This window comes from Nannobrachium achirus (assembly GCF_963921795.1).
Source record: "Nannobrachium achirus genome assembly, chromosome: 19".
Classification (NCBI taxonomy): domain Eukaryota; kingdom Metazoa; phylum Chordata; class Actinopteri; order Myctophiformes; family Myctophidae; genus Nannobrachium; species Nannobrachium achirus.
The window spans coordinates 49,004,361-49,021,332 of NC_137826.1; the positions used below are offsets into that span (position 1 = coordinate 49,004,361).

Below are 16,972 nucleotides of genomic sequence, written 5' to 3' on the forward strand. Positions count from 1 at the left end.
CAATTTCTTTTGTCACAATAATCGCAATATGAGATGTTCATATCGTCCCATCCCTATCTATTACTAATGTCTGATTCAATGTATCATTCATCTGTTACTAATGTCTGATTTATACTCCGCACAACCATGACACCGTCGACTTAAAGATGTCTGTTTTCGTCCCGGCGATGTCATGGCGTGATGGTGTATAAATGTATCTTTCTGTCATGCCTTCAGCCATGTGGACCTAACAATGTTTTATCTGTTTTCATTGGTTTTCATCTACTGACAGATGTTTCGGAAAAAAGCATCGTCTTCCTTGAGAATGAGAAGGATAACAGAAACCTCTCGATGTAATATCTGTCTGTCTGTCTGTCTGTCTGTCTGAAATGCTGTGAATTATTTCATTTTAATTGCACCCTCCAAGCTCATCAAAATGAAACCACACCCATGGAGAAATATCGTAGAAATACAATAAAATAAAAAACAAACAAAATACATGATCTGATAAATAGCTCTATATTGTCATAGTAATCATTGCTATAGAGTGTTTGTTCAGTAGCAGTGTTAAATAGCTCTATATTGTGACAGTAATCATTGCTATAGAGTGTTTGTTCAGTAACAGTGTTAAATAGCTCTATTAGTGGAGCGGCTAACTGCTTTTTTTCATCAGAATCTTTCAGTTCATGATAAAAGCGTGAAAATTGGCATGAGCAGTCTCCATGGATCACTTGACAAGAAAATTGGCCGAGGCAATTGAAATTTCAAGATGGCGGCCATTTTTCAAGATGGCCAACTCCGTAGTGCAGCAATTAAGTGATATAAGGGTTTATTTGATGATACAAGCATGACAATTGGCATGAGAAGTCTCTTTGGGTCACTTGACAATAAGCCACCCACAGCTACTTGAAAGTTCAAGATGGCGGCCATTTTTCAAGATGGCCACCACCTTAGTGGAGCAGTTAAGTGATATAATGGTTTATTTGGTGATACAAGCATGAAAATTGCCATGAGCTGTCTCAAAGGCTCATTTGACAAGAAAAATGCCCACAACCACTTTAAATTTCAAGATGGCGGACATTTTTTTAAGATTGCCACCACCTAAATGTAGCATCAAGCAATACAGTTGTTTAGTTAGTGACACAAGCATGCAAATTGTTATGATCAGTCTCTATGACAAGAAATCACTTCCAGCCACTTGACATTTCTATTTCCAAGATGGCTGCCCCCTGGATCCTCAAAAGATCAAAATGCTAAAGAACAACTTTTAACACAAAAATACAACTGTGTTGATCATAGATAGATTAGAAAAGAGTGAATATCTGCACTACCAGGGCACATGGTAGTGCAGGATGGATGGTGTACAGATCACACAGGATTTAAATGGCATTGGATGAACGATCGGACCAAGTGTAGGGTTAAGGCATGAACTTAGTTGTATCCCATACATCAAAGTGCTTGGTAAAAGTTGGTAAAAGGATAATCTACTGCTGCAGAAGACACCGAAGATACCAAAGATCTCCTTGTCAAGAGGCCAAGAAGATCCCAGTCCTCAAAAGCTTTGTGCTTCATCTGTGAAGATGAGAGTGCAACGTCCCCCTTACAGGACACAATGACAAGCCTTGCAAGGAGCTTCTTGACGCTTAGATTCCTGGCACAATCATTTTAACTTTAATTAAGTTTCATTGTCATTGCGTCCTGTAAGGGGGACTTTGCACTCTCATCTTCACAGATAAAGCACAACGCTTTTGAGGGCTGGGATCTTCTTGGCCTCTTGACATGGATATCTTTGGTGTCTTCAGCAGCAGTAGATGCTCTCTTTTGGGCCCTTTCCAGCTCTGTGTTGTTGAACTTAAGTTTACAGCTTGAATGATATTTTGCCCTGCTTCTTGTCAATGTGCTTTCTATGGCACCTTCATCTAGTCGGGTTGGACTAAGTAAGATAGGCAGAGCATTGATCGTATTTATAGTGACTCATAGAATAGACAATGTGACAACCAGGAATAGTCTGGTGACCACTGGAGAGACGGGTGACAGCCAGAATGTAGACGGCATCCGGGAGCAGGTTGGGTTAGCCCCCCAGCCAACACCACGGTTAGGCCTTTAGGAGGGCCATTCAAGCCGCAAGTAGAGCCTGCATGCAGCACCACCGTTGGGCCAGGTGGAGCCTGCTGTACCATTGCAGCTCAAGAATCTACCACTCCTGAGTGAAATGTCTGGGGCTGGAGTCTGGTGCAACGCACAGGTCCTGGACCTGGTGAGACATAGAAGGGACCTAGTCACTCAGCCTAGTCCCTCCATGCGCCAGATTGCCTCTCCCAGTCTCGGCAGAGTAGTTCCGGAGCGGTGGAGTGAATTTGGTCTTTCCCTAATAAGACTGATTGTGGGTAGCTACTGGGACATAAGTCGGGACTTGATCAACCCCGGCTGTGTCACCCAAGTGAGGGGCATGATGTTGCGAGACCTGAAACACTGATGAGCTAGGGGCTACATCACTGAGGATACGTCCCAGGTGCATCCATGCGATGTTATTTTGTTATGAAATAATGGAACATTTCTTGCAATGAGATCATAACCAGTACGATCGTGCTCTCTGCTGAAAAAACTTGGCTGAATTAGTTTTTCCTTGGTGACCTGCTGACAAATGAAACATCTGTCCCAGTTAGTTTTCTCAACTGTTATGATGACTTCTGCCATGTCTTAGCAGAGGCTTAGGGTTTATACTTTTACCACCTTTTACCAAGCACTTTGATGTATGGGATACAACTAAGTTCATGCCTTAACCCTACACTTAGTCCATTCGTTCTTCCAATGCCATTTAAATCCTGTGTGATCTGTACACCATCCGGTTAACGAAAAACCCCATTAACCTTGGCTTGTCTCTCCCGCACTGGCACAACCTGTCAATTCAGGTGCAGCTATCTAAATGTTTTGTGGTAAATTAGACAGCATTTGGGATACTAACTTTCAATTCGCTGACATTGAACCCCATTCTGAGTTTAAAAGCAGTGATATATCACCAGTGTGCCCTGGTAGTGCAGATATTCAGACTTTTCTAATCTATCATCAACACAGTTGTATTTTGATGTGTTAAAAGTTGTTATTTAACATAATCTAAAATGACATCAAATCATCCTTAATGAAAAATACATACATTTCTATGAGAAAATGTATCTTTTGAGGATCCAGGGGGCCATCTTGAAAATAGAAATTTCAAGTGGCTGGAAGTGATTTCTTGTCATAAAGACTGCTCATATCAATTTGCATGCTTGTGTCACTTAACTAAACAATTATATTACTTAATGCTCCATTTAGGTGGTGGCAATCTTAAAAAAATGTCCGCCATCTTGAAATTTCAAGTGGCTGTGGGCGATTTTTTTGAGCCTTTCAGACAGCTCATAGCAATTTTCATGCTTGTATCACCAAATAAACCCTTATATCACTTAACTGCTCCTCTAAGGTGGTGGCCATCTTGAAAAATGCCCGCCATCTTGAAATGTCAAGTAGCTGTGGGTGGCTTATTGTCAAGTGACCCACAGAGATTGCTCATGCCAATTTTCATGCTTGTATCACCAAATAAACCAATATATTACTTAAATGCTGCACTAAGGTGTCGGCCATCTTGAAAAACGGCCGCCATATTGAAATTTCAATTGCCTCGGCCAATTTTCTTGTCAAGTGACCCATGGAGATTGCTCATGCCAATTTTCACGCTTTTATCATAAATTGAAAGATCGTAGCACTTACCCGCTCCGCTATATATTGTGACAGTAATCATTGCTATAGAGTGTTTGTTCAGTAACAGTGTTAAATAGCGCTATATTGTGATCGGGATACCAATTTCAACCAATCAGGAGAGAGAACTCGTACAGGTCAGGATAAGTGAAATTGACACAAGGAACTGAGCAGACAAGGTTGGAATTGGAACACTAAAACATTTAAGCTATATAATTGGGTTCTCTCACCTCATTGGAGGAACCTGGTTTCCTCACCTGAAAATGTATTTTCAGTTTACTAAAGAGATGCGGAGACAGGGACTCCTGTTACTGAACAAACACTGCCCCTTTTCGACAGCAGCTTTAGCACCACACCACACCACACTACACCGCACCACACCGCACCGCACCACATAAACATATCTACATTTTCCATTACACAAAAGTACCCCTATCGGTAAGAAACAAATGTAGCCTTTTAACTGTGATTATAATACAATATAAATTTGTATTACAACTATTCTAATTATAATACACTATAATGGATTATAACTGTGATTATATTACACTATAAAGTATTAATGTATTACTATGATAACTATAATACACTATAATATATTATAATAGTAGTTATAACACAATAGAATCTATTATCATCTATTACAACTATATCCTGGTGGTCTAAATGAAAAGTCAGTGAGTGATCAGTCCTTGGCCCTGTTTGGCCTAGCTCAGACCTACGCTAGATTGGATACTTTTTAGTACCACGTTTAGTACCACTTTCACACCACTCTACCCAGGTCCTTGTAGTGGAAAACCTGGCACAAGTGGGCGGTGTGGTGTGGTTTGGTGTGGTGTTGGGCCATGTCAGTGGAAAAGGGGCTTGAACAAACACTCAATAGCAACGAGTAATGGAGAGCTTTAACTTATTGACATACAGTAAAACCTTTTGATTTAACCTTTGAAAGGTTCCAATGTCTCTTCTATATGTCAATATTTAAAAACTGGATTGTCCAAGAACTGAGAAACATTTTGATACCCGCAGAAGTTGAGCCCAGTGAGTGCACGGTGGGGTTGGTTTCAGCTTTGATGAACTGAGCGGTTTAGCCGTGTGTGTGTGTGTGTGTGTGTGTGTCACTTGGACTGGTATGTGATGGGTCAGTGGTTTGGGCTGTGGTGTGAAGGGTTGTGAGGTTTGCGTGTGCGGGTTTCCCAACTGGTCTGAGCAGCGTGTATCTATTCTGCATCCAGCTTAAGGCAAGACCCAAACATTTTTAACTCAAATTCTGGGGGTCCCCGGAAAAAAAACATATTTTGAGATGGGGGTCCGTGGCCAAATACATATCATTTTTTGGGGTCCTTGACATGACAAAGTTTGAGAAGTTTGAGAATAGATACACGCAGCTCAGGCAGACCTGTTGGCAAGCCAAAGGTTTGGTGTCAACATCCCAGCATGCATTGCGGTGGAGGAGGTGGTGGAGAGGTGATGGAGGTTCACTACAATGTGTTTGTTTTTCTTCTTTTAACTTAAAGAAACCTGGAAAGCATCTGTGTCACTTTAGGTTTTAACCGCTTCAACCACTATTTCATGCTTTGGATTTTCAAAAAAATAGCTGATACATACAAGCTCGCAGCCTAGAATTATAATTCTAGGCTGCAAGCTTGTAGATCCGCTATTTTTGAAAAGTCGTGAAAATGTGTGCAAATCTTTGAATATATGTATTTTGAAAAATGCATTTTGAAAAATGTAAACTCAAATGTTGCTTCTGGGGGTGTCCTTGATACATAATAGCAACTTTAAGCAATTGACGGCCACGGCAGACGAGAACCATAACCGGAAATGATCAGCGCTTAATAGATAAACCTGCCGCAGCCGCCTCTACAACGCCAGAAGGTCCCTTTCCACATTGTGGCTACATCTGCTGAATAGGGAACCAAAGACTTCGGTAAAAGTGGTGGGACCCCGTCGCCAACGGCTGTTTGCCACGGCGATTGCGTCATAGCAGCCGTACTCCGCCTGGCGTTGCCATCCTGAAAATCGTCGAGCTTAAACTGGCTATTATTTCGAGACGAGGTTCGGCGGCCAATTACACATAATTCTAGGGGTCGTTTAGAGATGTCCTGATACCACTTTTTTGCTGACCAAGTACGAGTACTTAATTTGAGTACTTGCCGATACCAAATACCGATACTGTAAGTTAAGTTTCTATACAAATGCTTAAATAGTGTGTGGCGCTCCAAAATAAAATGCTTTAAATAATTATGTTGTCATGCCTAGAGTGAGAGAAGGTGAAAACACTGTTCATAGAACTAACACACACACAAAACTGTATCTTAGTACTTTTGATTTGTTGTTACCAACATATTTATGAAACAAAATGGTATCTGGCGCTGCCGTGAGCAATATCGGACGAGTACGAGTAGAGCAAAATAGGCCGATATCGGGGCGAGTACCGATTCTGGTATCGGTATCGGGAAATCCCTAGGGTCCTTGACAAGAAAAAGGACTCTCTTTGCGTTTTTTTCAAAGAAGACATATCCACGAGTTTCCTACGCCCCATAGTGCATTGCGCAAACGTCTGCATCGATCTTCCGCCGCCGATTTACAAGCTCACAACGGGTTGCATCTGCGACGCGTCGTGAGCTTGTATGTCTGCTGTTAAACCCGGAAGTTTGGTCCTGATAGTCTCCAGTAAACTCCCGCGGAAACTTGTGGATAGAATTTCTACAATTGTTTTTCAAAAATAGCATATCTACAAGCGCTGCAAGCTTGTATATCTGCTATTTTTCAATAGTTAAAGCATAAAATAACGGTTTAAGTAATAATGCGTAATAATGCGTTCCATGTCTAAATGTGTTAATACTCTCTGTCTGTCTGTCTGTCTGTCTGTCTGTCTGTCAGGGAGCATCGACCGCGGTCGCAGCTTGTCGTTCCATGAGGTCAGAGCCGGGGGCCACCAGCAGCGGGGCGGCGGGGCAGAGATGAGGGCGTCGACCGAGGAGTCGTCCAATAGCAGCGGAGCGGGCGGCGGCGGGGGGCGTGGCCGGGGGCGGCGGCGGCGGCAGCACGGTGCTCCAGCGCCTCCTTCAGGAGCAGATGAACCGCAACTACCAGCTGGACTCGTCCTCCCACGCCGCCATGAACCAACGCAGCTACCTGGGCGCTGACTCCGCCCACTCCAGCATCAACAGGAACTATATGCTGCAGCAGCAGCAAGATGACTCCGCCCATTCCAACATGAGCCCGCACATCGCCCGGCAGGTACGGATGGGACCAGTGGCATCAGTTCAGAAAAAGCTAAGGTATGGCAACGTGACTGGTGTCTTGCACGCGCGCCTTCGCGCGCGTGCAACACACCAGTCATGTTGCCGTACCTTAGCAACAGGCATGATACATTTACTTTAAAGGTGATACACCATGAAAATTCACTTTTCCTATTTTAAAACCTTTTTTTGGGGTCCCACTAGCACCTTCTATCCTCACAAAGTCCCATTTCTGACCGTTGTGTCTTTCTCTGGTTTTGAGAAGGCGAAGGTTAAAAGTATCCCACGGGTTCTCAAAACAGGCTATCCAGATTTGCTGCCGATTGTGACGTCATCATCGGCCGTTTTTTTTTTTTTTTTTTTTTTTTTTTCAAAAAATCTTTTTTTCTTCAAAAAATCTTTTTTTCAAAAAAATCTTTTTTTTTTCAAAAGGAGTTTGGGGGGGTGGCGCAGTTCAGGCCAAAGGTGGTACTGCAGCTGAAAATGCTCTGAGAGCCATTCAAAATGAGAGAGGCTCTCTATTCAGGAGTGCTAATTTAGCCTCAAACCTTTTGAAAAACGTTTTTGGGACATAAACAATATGACATAAATACTTTTTAAATGCATGGTGTATCACCTTTAAGAAGTATATTCAATGTTTTCCCCCGTTTCTAAGTTTATTTGGGCTGGATATGGCTTGCCTGACTGCGAGCGCCAGACATCTCACACTACGTTTCACTTCGGGAGAGAGTCTGAGATTTCGGACGGAGATTCTACTTCGGCGTGGGCGGGCTAAAGCCTATTGACGTCACACACACACACACACATACACACACACACACACACACGCGACGGCGACGTGGCGTGACATTGCAAAAATACGTTATTTCTCATAACATATTATATGTCTGCATGTTAACGTTAGTGCAAAATGGTATTAAACGTGATTAAACGGCACTATTTCATAGTTTATTAAAATAATACGAGTCGAGTCTGACTCCGCCATGACAGTTTTCACGGACCAATCAGAGTCCACTAGACTCTCACGTGGGCAGAGGACACCAATCAGAGTCCACGAGCGAGTCTCACGTGAGCTCAAGAGCTCTGTTTGGAGGGGGCTGGGACCGGAGCAGCCAAACCACGTGCCCCAAGCATACAACCCTGATTGGCCCATTCAATGCGCCCGCTCTTCAGGCGCGCTCGAAATAAAATAAAATATGTGCAGCTTCAGTCCACACTACAAACCACCCACCAACAGGGGGTGGTGATGTGCGGACTGAAGTATCAGGCTAGGATATGGCGGCCTGGAACGGTTGTTCAAGTCATGTTGCCATACCTTAGCAACAGGCATGATACATTTATTTTAAGAAGTACATTACATTTTTCCCCCAGTTTCTACGTTTATTTGGGCTGGATATGGCAGCCTGGAACGGTTGTTCAAGTGCAGCTAAACTTGGCATGTTAGTAAACGTGCCACAATTAACAATAATCATTTGCACCTGTGCAGCTGACCTGCGGAACCTGTTTTTTTTTATTTTGGAAAATGTATGTACATCCTGCCACAAAATTCCATCTTAGAGGATGATCTTGTTACAGCCTAAAGTACCATCCATTTTCTTTTTTTAAATTTCATATCACGATGATTGTGACCAAAGAAATCGCGGTTTACGATATTATCTAGCCTGATCTCAGACTCAGCTCACGCAGTAGTCTGAAACTGTGCCTATTCTGAGAGATTTACAGGGGAGGGACCTTTTGCGAGCGTGCACGCTGTGTGTGTGAACTTCGTTTGAATCGTTTCAACTGCTGCGCGGATTGGGTATTCGTTAGACCCACCCCCGCGAATTGATGGCAGTGCATGACGGGGGACAATTTCACGATAAATTAAAACTCTACGATACGATTATCGGGAGTGTTTTTTTTTTTTTACTGTTACTGTAAATACTGTACAACGCGTCAAGCGCGTCGATGGGCCTCCAGCGACATCAAAGAGTTTGACGCGTTGACACCTCGTGGGCGTTTGATGAGTTAAATTGTTAATCGCAATTATTTGAGTGACAATTAATCGTCATGTAAAATGTCATAATGGTGACAGCACTACTCACTCTCTCTCTCTCTCTCTCTCTCTCTCTCTCTCTCTCTCTCTCTCTCTGTCTCTCTCTCTCTCTCTCTGTCTCTCTCTCTCTCTCTCTCTCTCTCTCTCTCTCTGTCTCTCTCTCTCTCTCTCTCTCTCTGCTCCACCAGGAGCCCCAGGGCCAGGAGCTGCAGTGTGACGGAGGCGTGGAGAAGATGAGCTCGTCCTGCTCCGTGTCCTCCCGGGGGGGAGCGGGCAGCCAGCAGGGTGGTCCAGAGGACCTGCCCACCTACGAGGAGGCCAAGGTCCAGTCTCAGTACTTCAGGGGAGGTCACCCCCCGCCGCCCCCCCACCACAGCCAGAACCCCTCCTCCCAGCCCGCCCCGCCCCCTCAGAGCCCCCCCTCCTCCTCCTCCTCCTCCAACGTGGGCACGGCCTTCTACGTCACCGCCGTGACGGGCGGAGCTAAGGTGCGTATGAATCAGACGGATGATTTTGCAACCTAATCGGCAGCTGAGCAAAATGTAATAAATGATGTATTATGTATTTTTTTATTAATTATTCATCTTTAAAGTAGTAGTTCACCCCCAAAATGACTTTTTTTCTATTGATTACATGCCATGGAGACTAGAGTTCAATAATATTTTTAGTTTTTTGTCGCATTCCTAAGACAAAAATGTGATAACAATAAATTTACCCCCATTCGTTCCGGATGGGGACCCGTTTCGAAACGGGTACCCATCCGGAATCAATGGGGGTAAATTTACTCGAATCAAATTTTTGTCTTAGGAATGTGGCAAAAACCAAAAAAATATTATTGAACTCTACTCTCCATGGCGTGACTAATCGATAGAAAAAAAGTCATTTTGGGGGTGAACTACTCCTTTAATGTACTTTTTTGTTAGTTAGAACAGTGTCTAAGACAGTGTTTCTCAACCACTGTGCCTGGGGACCTTTGGTGTGCCCCTGAGAAGGGTCAAGTGTGCCCCTTGAAACTGCTTGAAAGCCAGTATTGTATTTATCATTTTAAAATTTAAACTAGTGAAAACAGCCGATCTACAAGCACACAACGCCTCGGACCGCGAGGCGTTGTGTGCTTGTAGATCTGCTGTTTTCACTACTGTTGTGCGACAGCCTTGTATGATGAAGCAGGGCTTCACTTCGCGAAGAAACGTATACATTTGAAACTTGGAGATACAAGGTTTCTTCCCGACAGTGACGATATTTACACCCCCGTATTATGTTGGTGTGCCCATGGATTCTTGGGAGATGAAAAGTGTGCCCATGCAGAAAAAAGGTTGAGAAACACTGGTCTAAAAGAACCTCAAATCTAATGTATGAGGTAATAGCTAAACCAGTAAGACGCCTAAGGGCGAAAAGCAACCTAGCCCTTAGGGCGAGGTCGCACCATCTGTCTTGGCCATATATGGATTCTGTTAGTGTGGTTCCCCTAATGGGGCATCATCTGGGAATACCCATATATGGACTTTAATTTAATTAAATTTTATCCTTTATTAATATATATCGAACAAGTTACCCATATATGGAGATCCCTGATACCCATAAATGGAGATGTATATGGAGATATGGGCATATTGGTTAGAGTAGACCGACATGTACAGTATATATATTGGCATTCACAGATATGGGAGTCATCCTGGTGTTGTAAATACAGTAAGTGCCATGATCCGATTAATCGTTTAAGTAATCCTTCCGATTAATTGATTATTATTAAAATAGTCGTTGGTTGCAGCCCTGGTGTGCACTAAGGCATTCACGAATAGTGATTTTTAGTATTTGAATTATTCGACCTCAAAGTATTTGAATAGTCGAATATTTGACAGGACTGGCCAAACTGTCAAAAATTAAGTAAGCAAGAGGCGAACGTTGTGAAAATAGCCGATCTACATGCTCACAACAATATTTATCTGCGGAACCGAGTCACATTAAATGTAATACCTACAATTCGAAGTGCTTGTCAGGGTGGGGGTCCCCAGTTCAAATATGTTTATTTTGGGGGTCACGGCCTAAAAAGGTTTGAGAACCCCTGGTATAGAGCATTAACACATTCATCCAAAAAAAAGGGGCATTGACAAAAAAAAAATATACAGGTATTAATATTTGAATATTTGAATATTCTAATATTTGGTGAATGCCCTGGTGTGCGCGGAGGGATTAACGGCGACTCTCCTCAGGTGCGCACGGAGGGCCGTCCCAGCGTGCAGCGGGTGGGCGGAGCCGGCAAGGTGCACCAGGACGAGGGTCTGAAGGACCTGAAGCAGGGCCACGTGCGCTCGCTGAGCGAGCGCCTCATGCAGCTGTCGCTGGCCACCAGCGGCGTCAAGGCCCACGCGCCCGTCACCTCGGCCCCGCTGAGCCCCCAGCCCCCCGGACCGCCCCCGCCCCAGGGACCCCTGGGGGACTACTACAAGCCCCAGCCACAGGGACCCCTGGGGGACTACTACAAGCCCCAGCAGCAGCAGCAGCGGGGACCCCCGCCCGACTACCCCTACAAGGGCATGGGCTCACCGCCCAAGCAGCAGCACTGCGACTACTACCTCCAGGAGGCCACCAGGGGGAGCCACCGAGAGCTGCCCCAGGTCCGCTACCAGCCTCCACCCGAGTACGGATCCTTCAGGTCAGAAGAACACTGAGTTTTTGGTCATGTTTTTTAAGTGGAATACATTTTAATTTAGTTTTAGTCATTCTTTTGTCATCTGGAATGTTTTAGTTTTTGTCGAAACTAAATGAATTACGTAAGATTTTAGTCTACTCGAATTTTGGCCCACCATTTTGGCTTAATGTCCTCGATGTCACGCATCCAACACGCTTTAAACTGAGCGGATTGGACCTTCCGTTCTAGAGATAATGGCCAAAACATCTTGAAAGCGGCCATTGAAATCGCAGATATTTTTTAGTTTTCTTTTTACCAGTGGCTCTGTCTGACTAATTAGCATACCCAAAACATTGTGTAAGCCTAATGCAAATCAAATGAAAGAGAAATGTACTATAGCTCTACTTAACAACTGCATCATTAGCCATTTGGTAGCTAAAGAGTCTGGGAATCTATTTTAAGTAGATTGTTTGATTTTATTTTTTTTCATTAGCCATAACTATCTATTTTCACAAGTTTATTTTCTGCAAAAAGCCATTTGTGTTGAATATGGGCCAAGTCATAGATAACATTGTGAAGCAATTGAAAGAGAGATGTGCTCAGCTATCTTTAATGTTATCCCACTTGATAGCAGGCAGACAGATGTCTAAATGATGTTGTGTGTGAGGAATCATGACAATAAACACTTTTTTTTTGCATGCAATGATTAATTAGAAAGCTGAAAAGAAGGGCAGGGTACAAGACTGTGTACATCATTTTTGTCAAAACTGCAGAAACTACACTCCCAGAATGCATTGCGAATGACACTTATTTCCTGAAATATATCCCATAAATCACGCTCAGTTTAGTTATCCAGGCCAGCATATGGCCTGACATGTAGTGATTTTCATCTCTGTGGACGCTCTTATGGGAGGCTCTCTCCATTCCGACATGTAGCCACTCCGAAATTGACTTCTTATTGTCGGAGTGGCGACACTCCCATAGGGGTTAAGTTTAGGGTTAGGGTTAGAGATAGGGTTAGTGTCGGAATGGAGACATGTCGGAAAGGAGACATTTCGGAGTGGAGAGATGCACCCCGCTCTTATCGTCAGCTTTAAAATAGTGCATCTATTTGTAAAAGAAAGACACTCGCTCACAGAGTTCTGCTGAAGTGCAATAATCGGCCGGGCCGACAGGGGGCAGTAGCTATTTCCGAGGTAACTGCAAGATACACGAAAGAAGAAGAAGCTCCACCAATCATAGACGTCGATTTCACCGGATGTACATTTTTAGCAGTATGGGTAATGCAGTTCTTCTCCGTGCGATCTTTATTAAAACATGTTTTTACTAGAACTAGAGTGATTGCATAAATACTCTGCGCTGTGAGCTTGTAGTTCGGCAATTTTCAGTCAAACTAAATGTAATGCCTCAACTCCTACAATTCCAAGTGCTTATCAGGGTGGGGGGTTCCCAGTTCAAATATGAATATATTGGGGGTCTCCAGATGAAATATGGTTATTTTGGGGGATCCGCAGTTCAAATAGGATTTTTTGCTGGGTCGCGGCCTAAAAAGTATGGCAACCCTTGTGTTTTATTATAAACCAACCCAGCATAGATGTTGAAATATCGTATCATAAAAGTGAACTGAATTGACTTTGTAAGCAAGGAGCTTGTTAGAGAGCACATGTCTAGACAACACCTCCCATGACACAGCTGATTAATGCGTGATTAACTGTTCACAACACACGTGCACGCACACACACACACACACACACACACACACACACACACACACACACACACACACACACACACACACAGCCTAAGGCAGGCAGGTGTAACTTATATCCTGTCCGTCCAGTTCTCTGAGACTTTGATTCATCGACGGTGGTGGAAAAATTACTCAGATGTTTTACACGGCCAAAACTGCTAATTAACACATCGGGTGCCCGCGTGGTGTCTACGCGTCAATCTCTTTGATCTTTACGAGTGCCCAACGACGCGTTTGACGCGTTGTACAGTAAACTATACTGTACTGTAGCTACTGCACTTGGCTACCGCGGTGATGAAACAACTCCATTTCCCAACATGCAGCGCGCAATTACGTCACCCGGACGTGCTGTGTGGCTTGTTGACTTCCTGTTTACCGGCTGCACAAAAGTGCTGTTTTCTCCGGATTCCCTTCCTTTTTTCATTTTTTTCTCAAAACGGCAGCCTCTTCTACATGCCGTAACACAAACACTGTGGCTTAGAAATGATAAAAACGGTCCTGACTGAAAGAAAAGATTTTCGCGAAATAAACAGGACATACTCGGATTACATTTACTCGGATTACTTTTCTCGCCAGTACTCTCGCCGGTAGGTAAAATGACGCGTTTCCATGGGCACCAGCAAATTAGACGTCAGAGATCACGTGGGCATCCGATGTGTTAAGGATATCAAATTATCATATTTTTTAGATGATGTCATGTACCCCCATGTTAAATTACCCAATCAAATTAATTTATTGTAGTTACTGTACTGAAAGTAGTACTTTCTGTACAGTAACTGAAATAAATTAATTTGATTGGGTAATATGACGGGAGGGGGCGGAGTTGAGCGCTGAGCATTATCTTGTGAAACTACCCTGTGCGAGGAGGAGAAAATGCGACTTCATAAACCGAATTGTAAAACAAGCAGTTCTAGGGGTAAAACTTTTATAGAATCTGCTATAGAATCCACCCTAACCGCGTACAAAGTACAAGACTTCTACCAAAAAGGTGTCAGAGATTAGTAACGAGGGTCCAACGTTCTCCTCCTCCCCAGCTCTGAGCTCTTTTAGCAGCCATCTCCTGCTGTCTTCCCCTAGAACACCGGAGCACTGATGTCCGTGCCCGCGGCTCATACACTCTGTGTGTGTGTGTGTGTGTCTAGCTCTCGAAAATAGGCGTGCGGTGCGGCGCTACAAGCTAACAACAACGCGTCACGTTGTGCGCGGCACCGCACACTGGACCAAGTATACATTCACTACTTACTGATACGGCCCCGCCTCCTTTTCAGACTGTTTGGAGAAAGACCACGTGACCTACTGTATCATAATGTTAAACTTCTGGGCGTGTCAGCCGGTCTTTAAGTAAATGTACTTTGTTACTTTACAACACTGTTAACTCATTCGTTGCCTTTTCAAGATGGCCGCCAAGTACCAGGATGCCACGTTCCTAAATTTCTAGTGCACGGATCAATTTTTAGTGCACGCCCATGCCTAGATCATGCACTTTCACAGCTTTCAAACGAAAAAATCCGCTTGGAAATCCGTTCAGGCATTCATGAGATAGAAGCCTTCAAAGTCAAACAAAACAAACAAACATGGCTGCCATTTTGAAAGATGTGTTTGTTATTGGGCTAAACATGCAATTTCGCGATTGCGATCATGCCTAATACATTTTAGCCATTTTTGGAATTTTTTTTGAAAAAAATAAAACTTTTTTTAACACGGGAAACTCGGGCCTGGCATTCAATTTTAATAGGTTAATGAAAAGGTTTTGTATTTCTCTCTCGCTCCCCCTCAGGTCCAGCAAAGACGGCGGCTCCCTCATCTCCCAGAGGTCCCTGCTCCACCACAGCCCCTCCTCCTCGGTGACCTCGGTGGGCTCGCTGTCGCGCGCCCAGAGCCACGCCCTCTCCTCCGCCTCCAACTCCTCCTCCCACTCCTCCTACCCCTCCCACCACCACCCCATGATGATGCACCACCCCCCGGGGGGGGCGGAGTCTAACCCCCACCACCAGCAGCAGCAGCAGCACTACCACACCCTGGGCCCGCCTCCCCGCAGCCACGAGCCCCTCCTCCTCCACCCCAACGCCCCGCCCCCCAGGGGAGGCGGCTTCCTCCCCCACGACCACTATGGCTCCACCCCGAGGTTAGAACATGGAGTAATATCGTCACTGTCGGGCAGAAACCTCGTATCTCCAAGTTTCAAATTTGTACGTTTTTCCGCAAAGTAAAGCACACACGACTACTGCACAAAGCTAGTGAAAATAGTTGATCTACAAGCACACAACACCTCGCGGTGCGAGGCGTTGTGTGCTTGTAGATCGGCTATTTTCACTAGTTTAGATCATTTTTAAAAAGATAAATACAAAACGAAGGGTTTTGGACATACAAGGTTTCCACCATAGACTGTAAAAATCACACCCGTGTGAACTGAGCGGTGGTCGTGGAGGCTGCGCAACAGCAAAACAAATATATATATATTGTGTGTGTGTGTGTGTGTGTGTGTGTGTGTGTGTGTGTGTGTGTGTGTGTGTGTGTGTGTGTGTGTGTGTGTGTGTGTGTGTGTGTGTGTGTGTGTGTGTCTGGCCTGGCCTGGCCTGGCCTGAACAACAGTGCCCCTCCCTTAACATGTGTGGTCACAAAAGGTACTGTAGGCTACATACAGACACGCATACAGACAGACAGACAGACAGACAGACAGACAGACAGACCCACACACACGGCCACGTATAGGAGCGTTGTGACCACCGCTCAAAAAAACATGGACGGTGAAAAGCCATTGCTTTCTTTGCTGCGAAAATGACGCTTTTTTGTCCCTTGTATGGGTGTCGCCATCATTGTTTTAATGGTACCGAAGGAATCATAAGGAATGCTATTGGCTGCCAACGGTCACGTGGAACCGCAGGGATACATGGGAGAATGTGGTGTTGAGCCTCCAAAAATACAGCACATGAAGAAGAACACAGACGGCTGGTATCAGTTTAGTTGGCCACGCCCCCCGCAACTTTATCATAAATATTAACATAAATGGGACCATATTGCACAAAACGCATATCATGGTGATTGAAAGTCAGTTTTTAACTAGCGACAGGAACCATAAAGTATTTATGACGATGTTTATAAAGGTTAGAAAATCAAAGGGGGAAATGACTGGGGTCCAATGGAGAAATATTCTTTTTGGTACCTCGCGGGGGGAAAACAGCGCAACTAGCGGCCAATCATGGGATCTTTCTGTTCCGGGAATGCTTCATGAATAATCCAGGTCAACAACACGCCTGGTTTCCACCCGACAACGATGATATATACAGTATAATAGAGAGCGGATAGCCCCGCCCCCAGCTATTCATTTCAATGCGAGTTGCTCAGTGGCGTTTTGAAGCACCCGGAAGAAGCTGAATCCAGGTGCATTGTGGGGGGAAATTTACTTAACGTCGAGACGTAATTACGCCACGAACATCAAACAACGTCCATTGAACCCCATAGCAGACCCCAAAGGTGCGCTCTTTTGCTTGTGCGTGTCTTTTTCACCCATATGCTTCAACTCTAGCCCTGGGTTCTGGGTGCTTGGGTTAGAATGGTTTGGGATTTTTCCAAGGGGCAAGTTCCATTCGCTGGAA

At 44.5% G+C, this 16,972-nt stretch overlaps 1 protein-coding gene across 1 annotated transcript in view; it reads left to right on the forward strand.

Annotated features, from left to right (window-relative positions):
- Positions 1–271: 271 nt before the first annotated feature.
- The window catches only part of amot (angiomotin), a gene marked incomplete at its 5' end in the record, with an annotated part of 37,887 nt that continues 21,186 nt past the window's right edge, over positions 272–16,972 (forward strand). Inside the window, 6 exon segments of the mRNA XM_080749744.1 lie at positions 272–332; positions 6,598–6,719; positions 6,721–6,957; positions 9,183–9,482; positions 11,208–11,650; positions 15,154–15,511. Of these exon segments, the coding sequence (XP_080605870.1) occupies positions 272–332; positions 6,598–6,719; positions 6,721–6,957; positions 9,183–9,482; positions 11,208–11,650; positions 15,154–15,511 (1,521 nt within the window).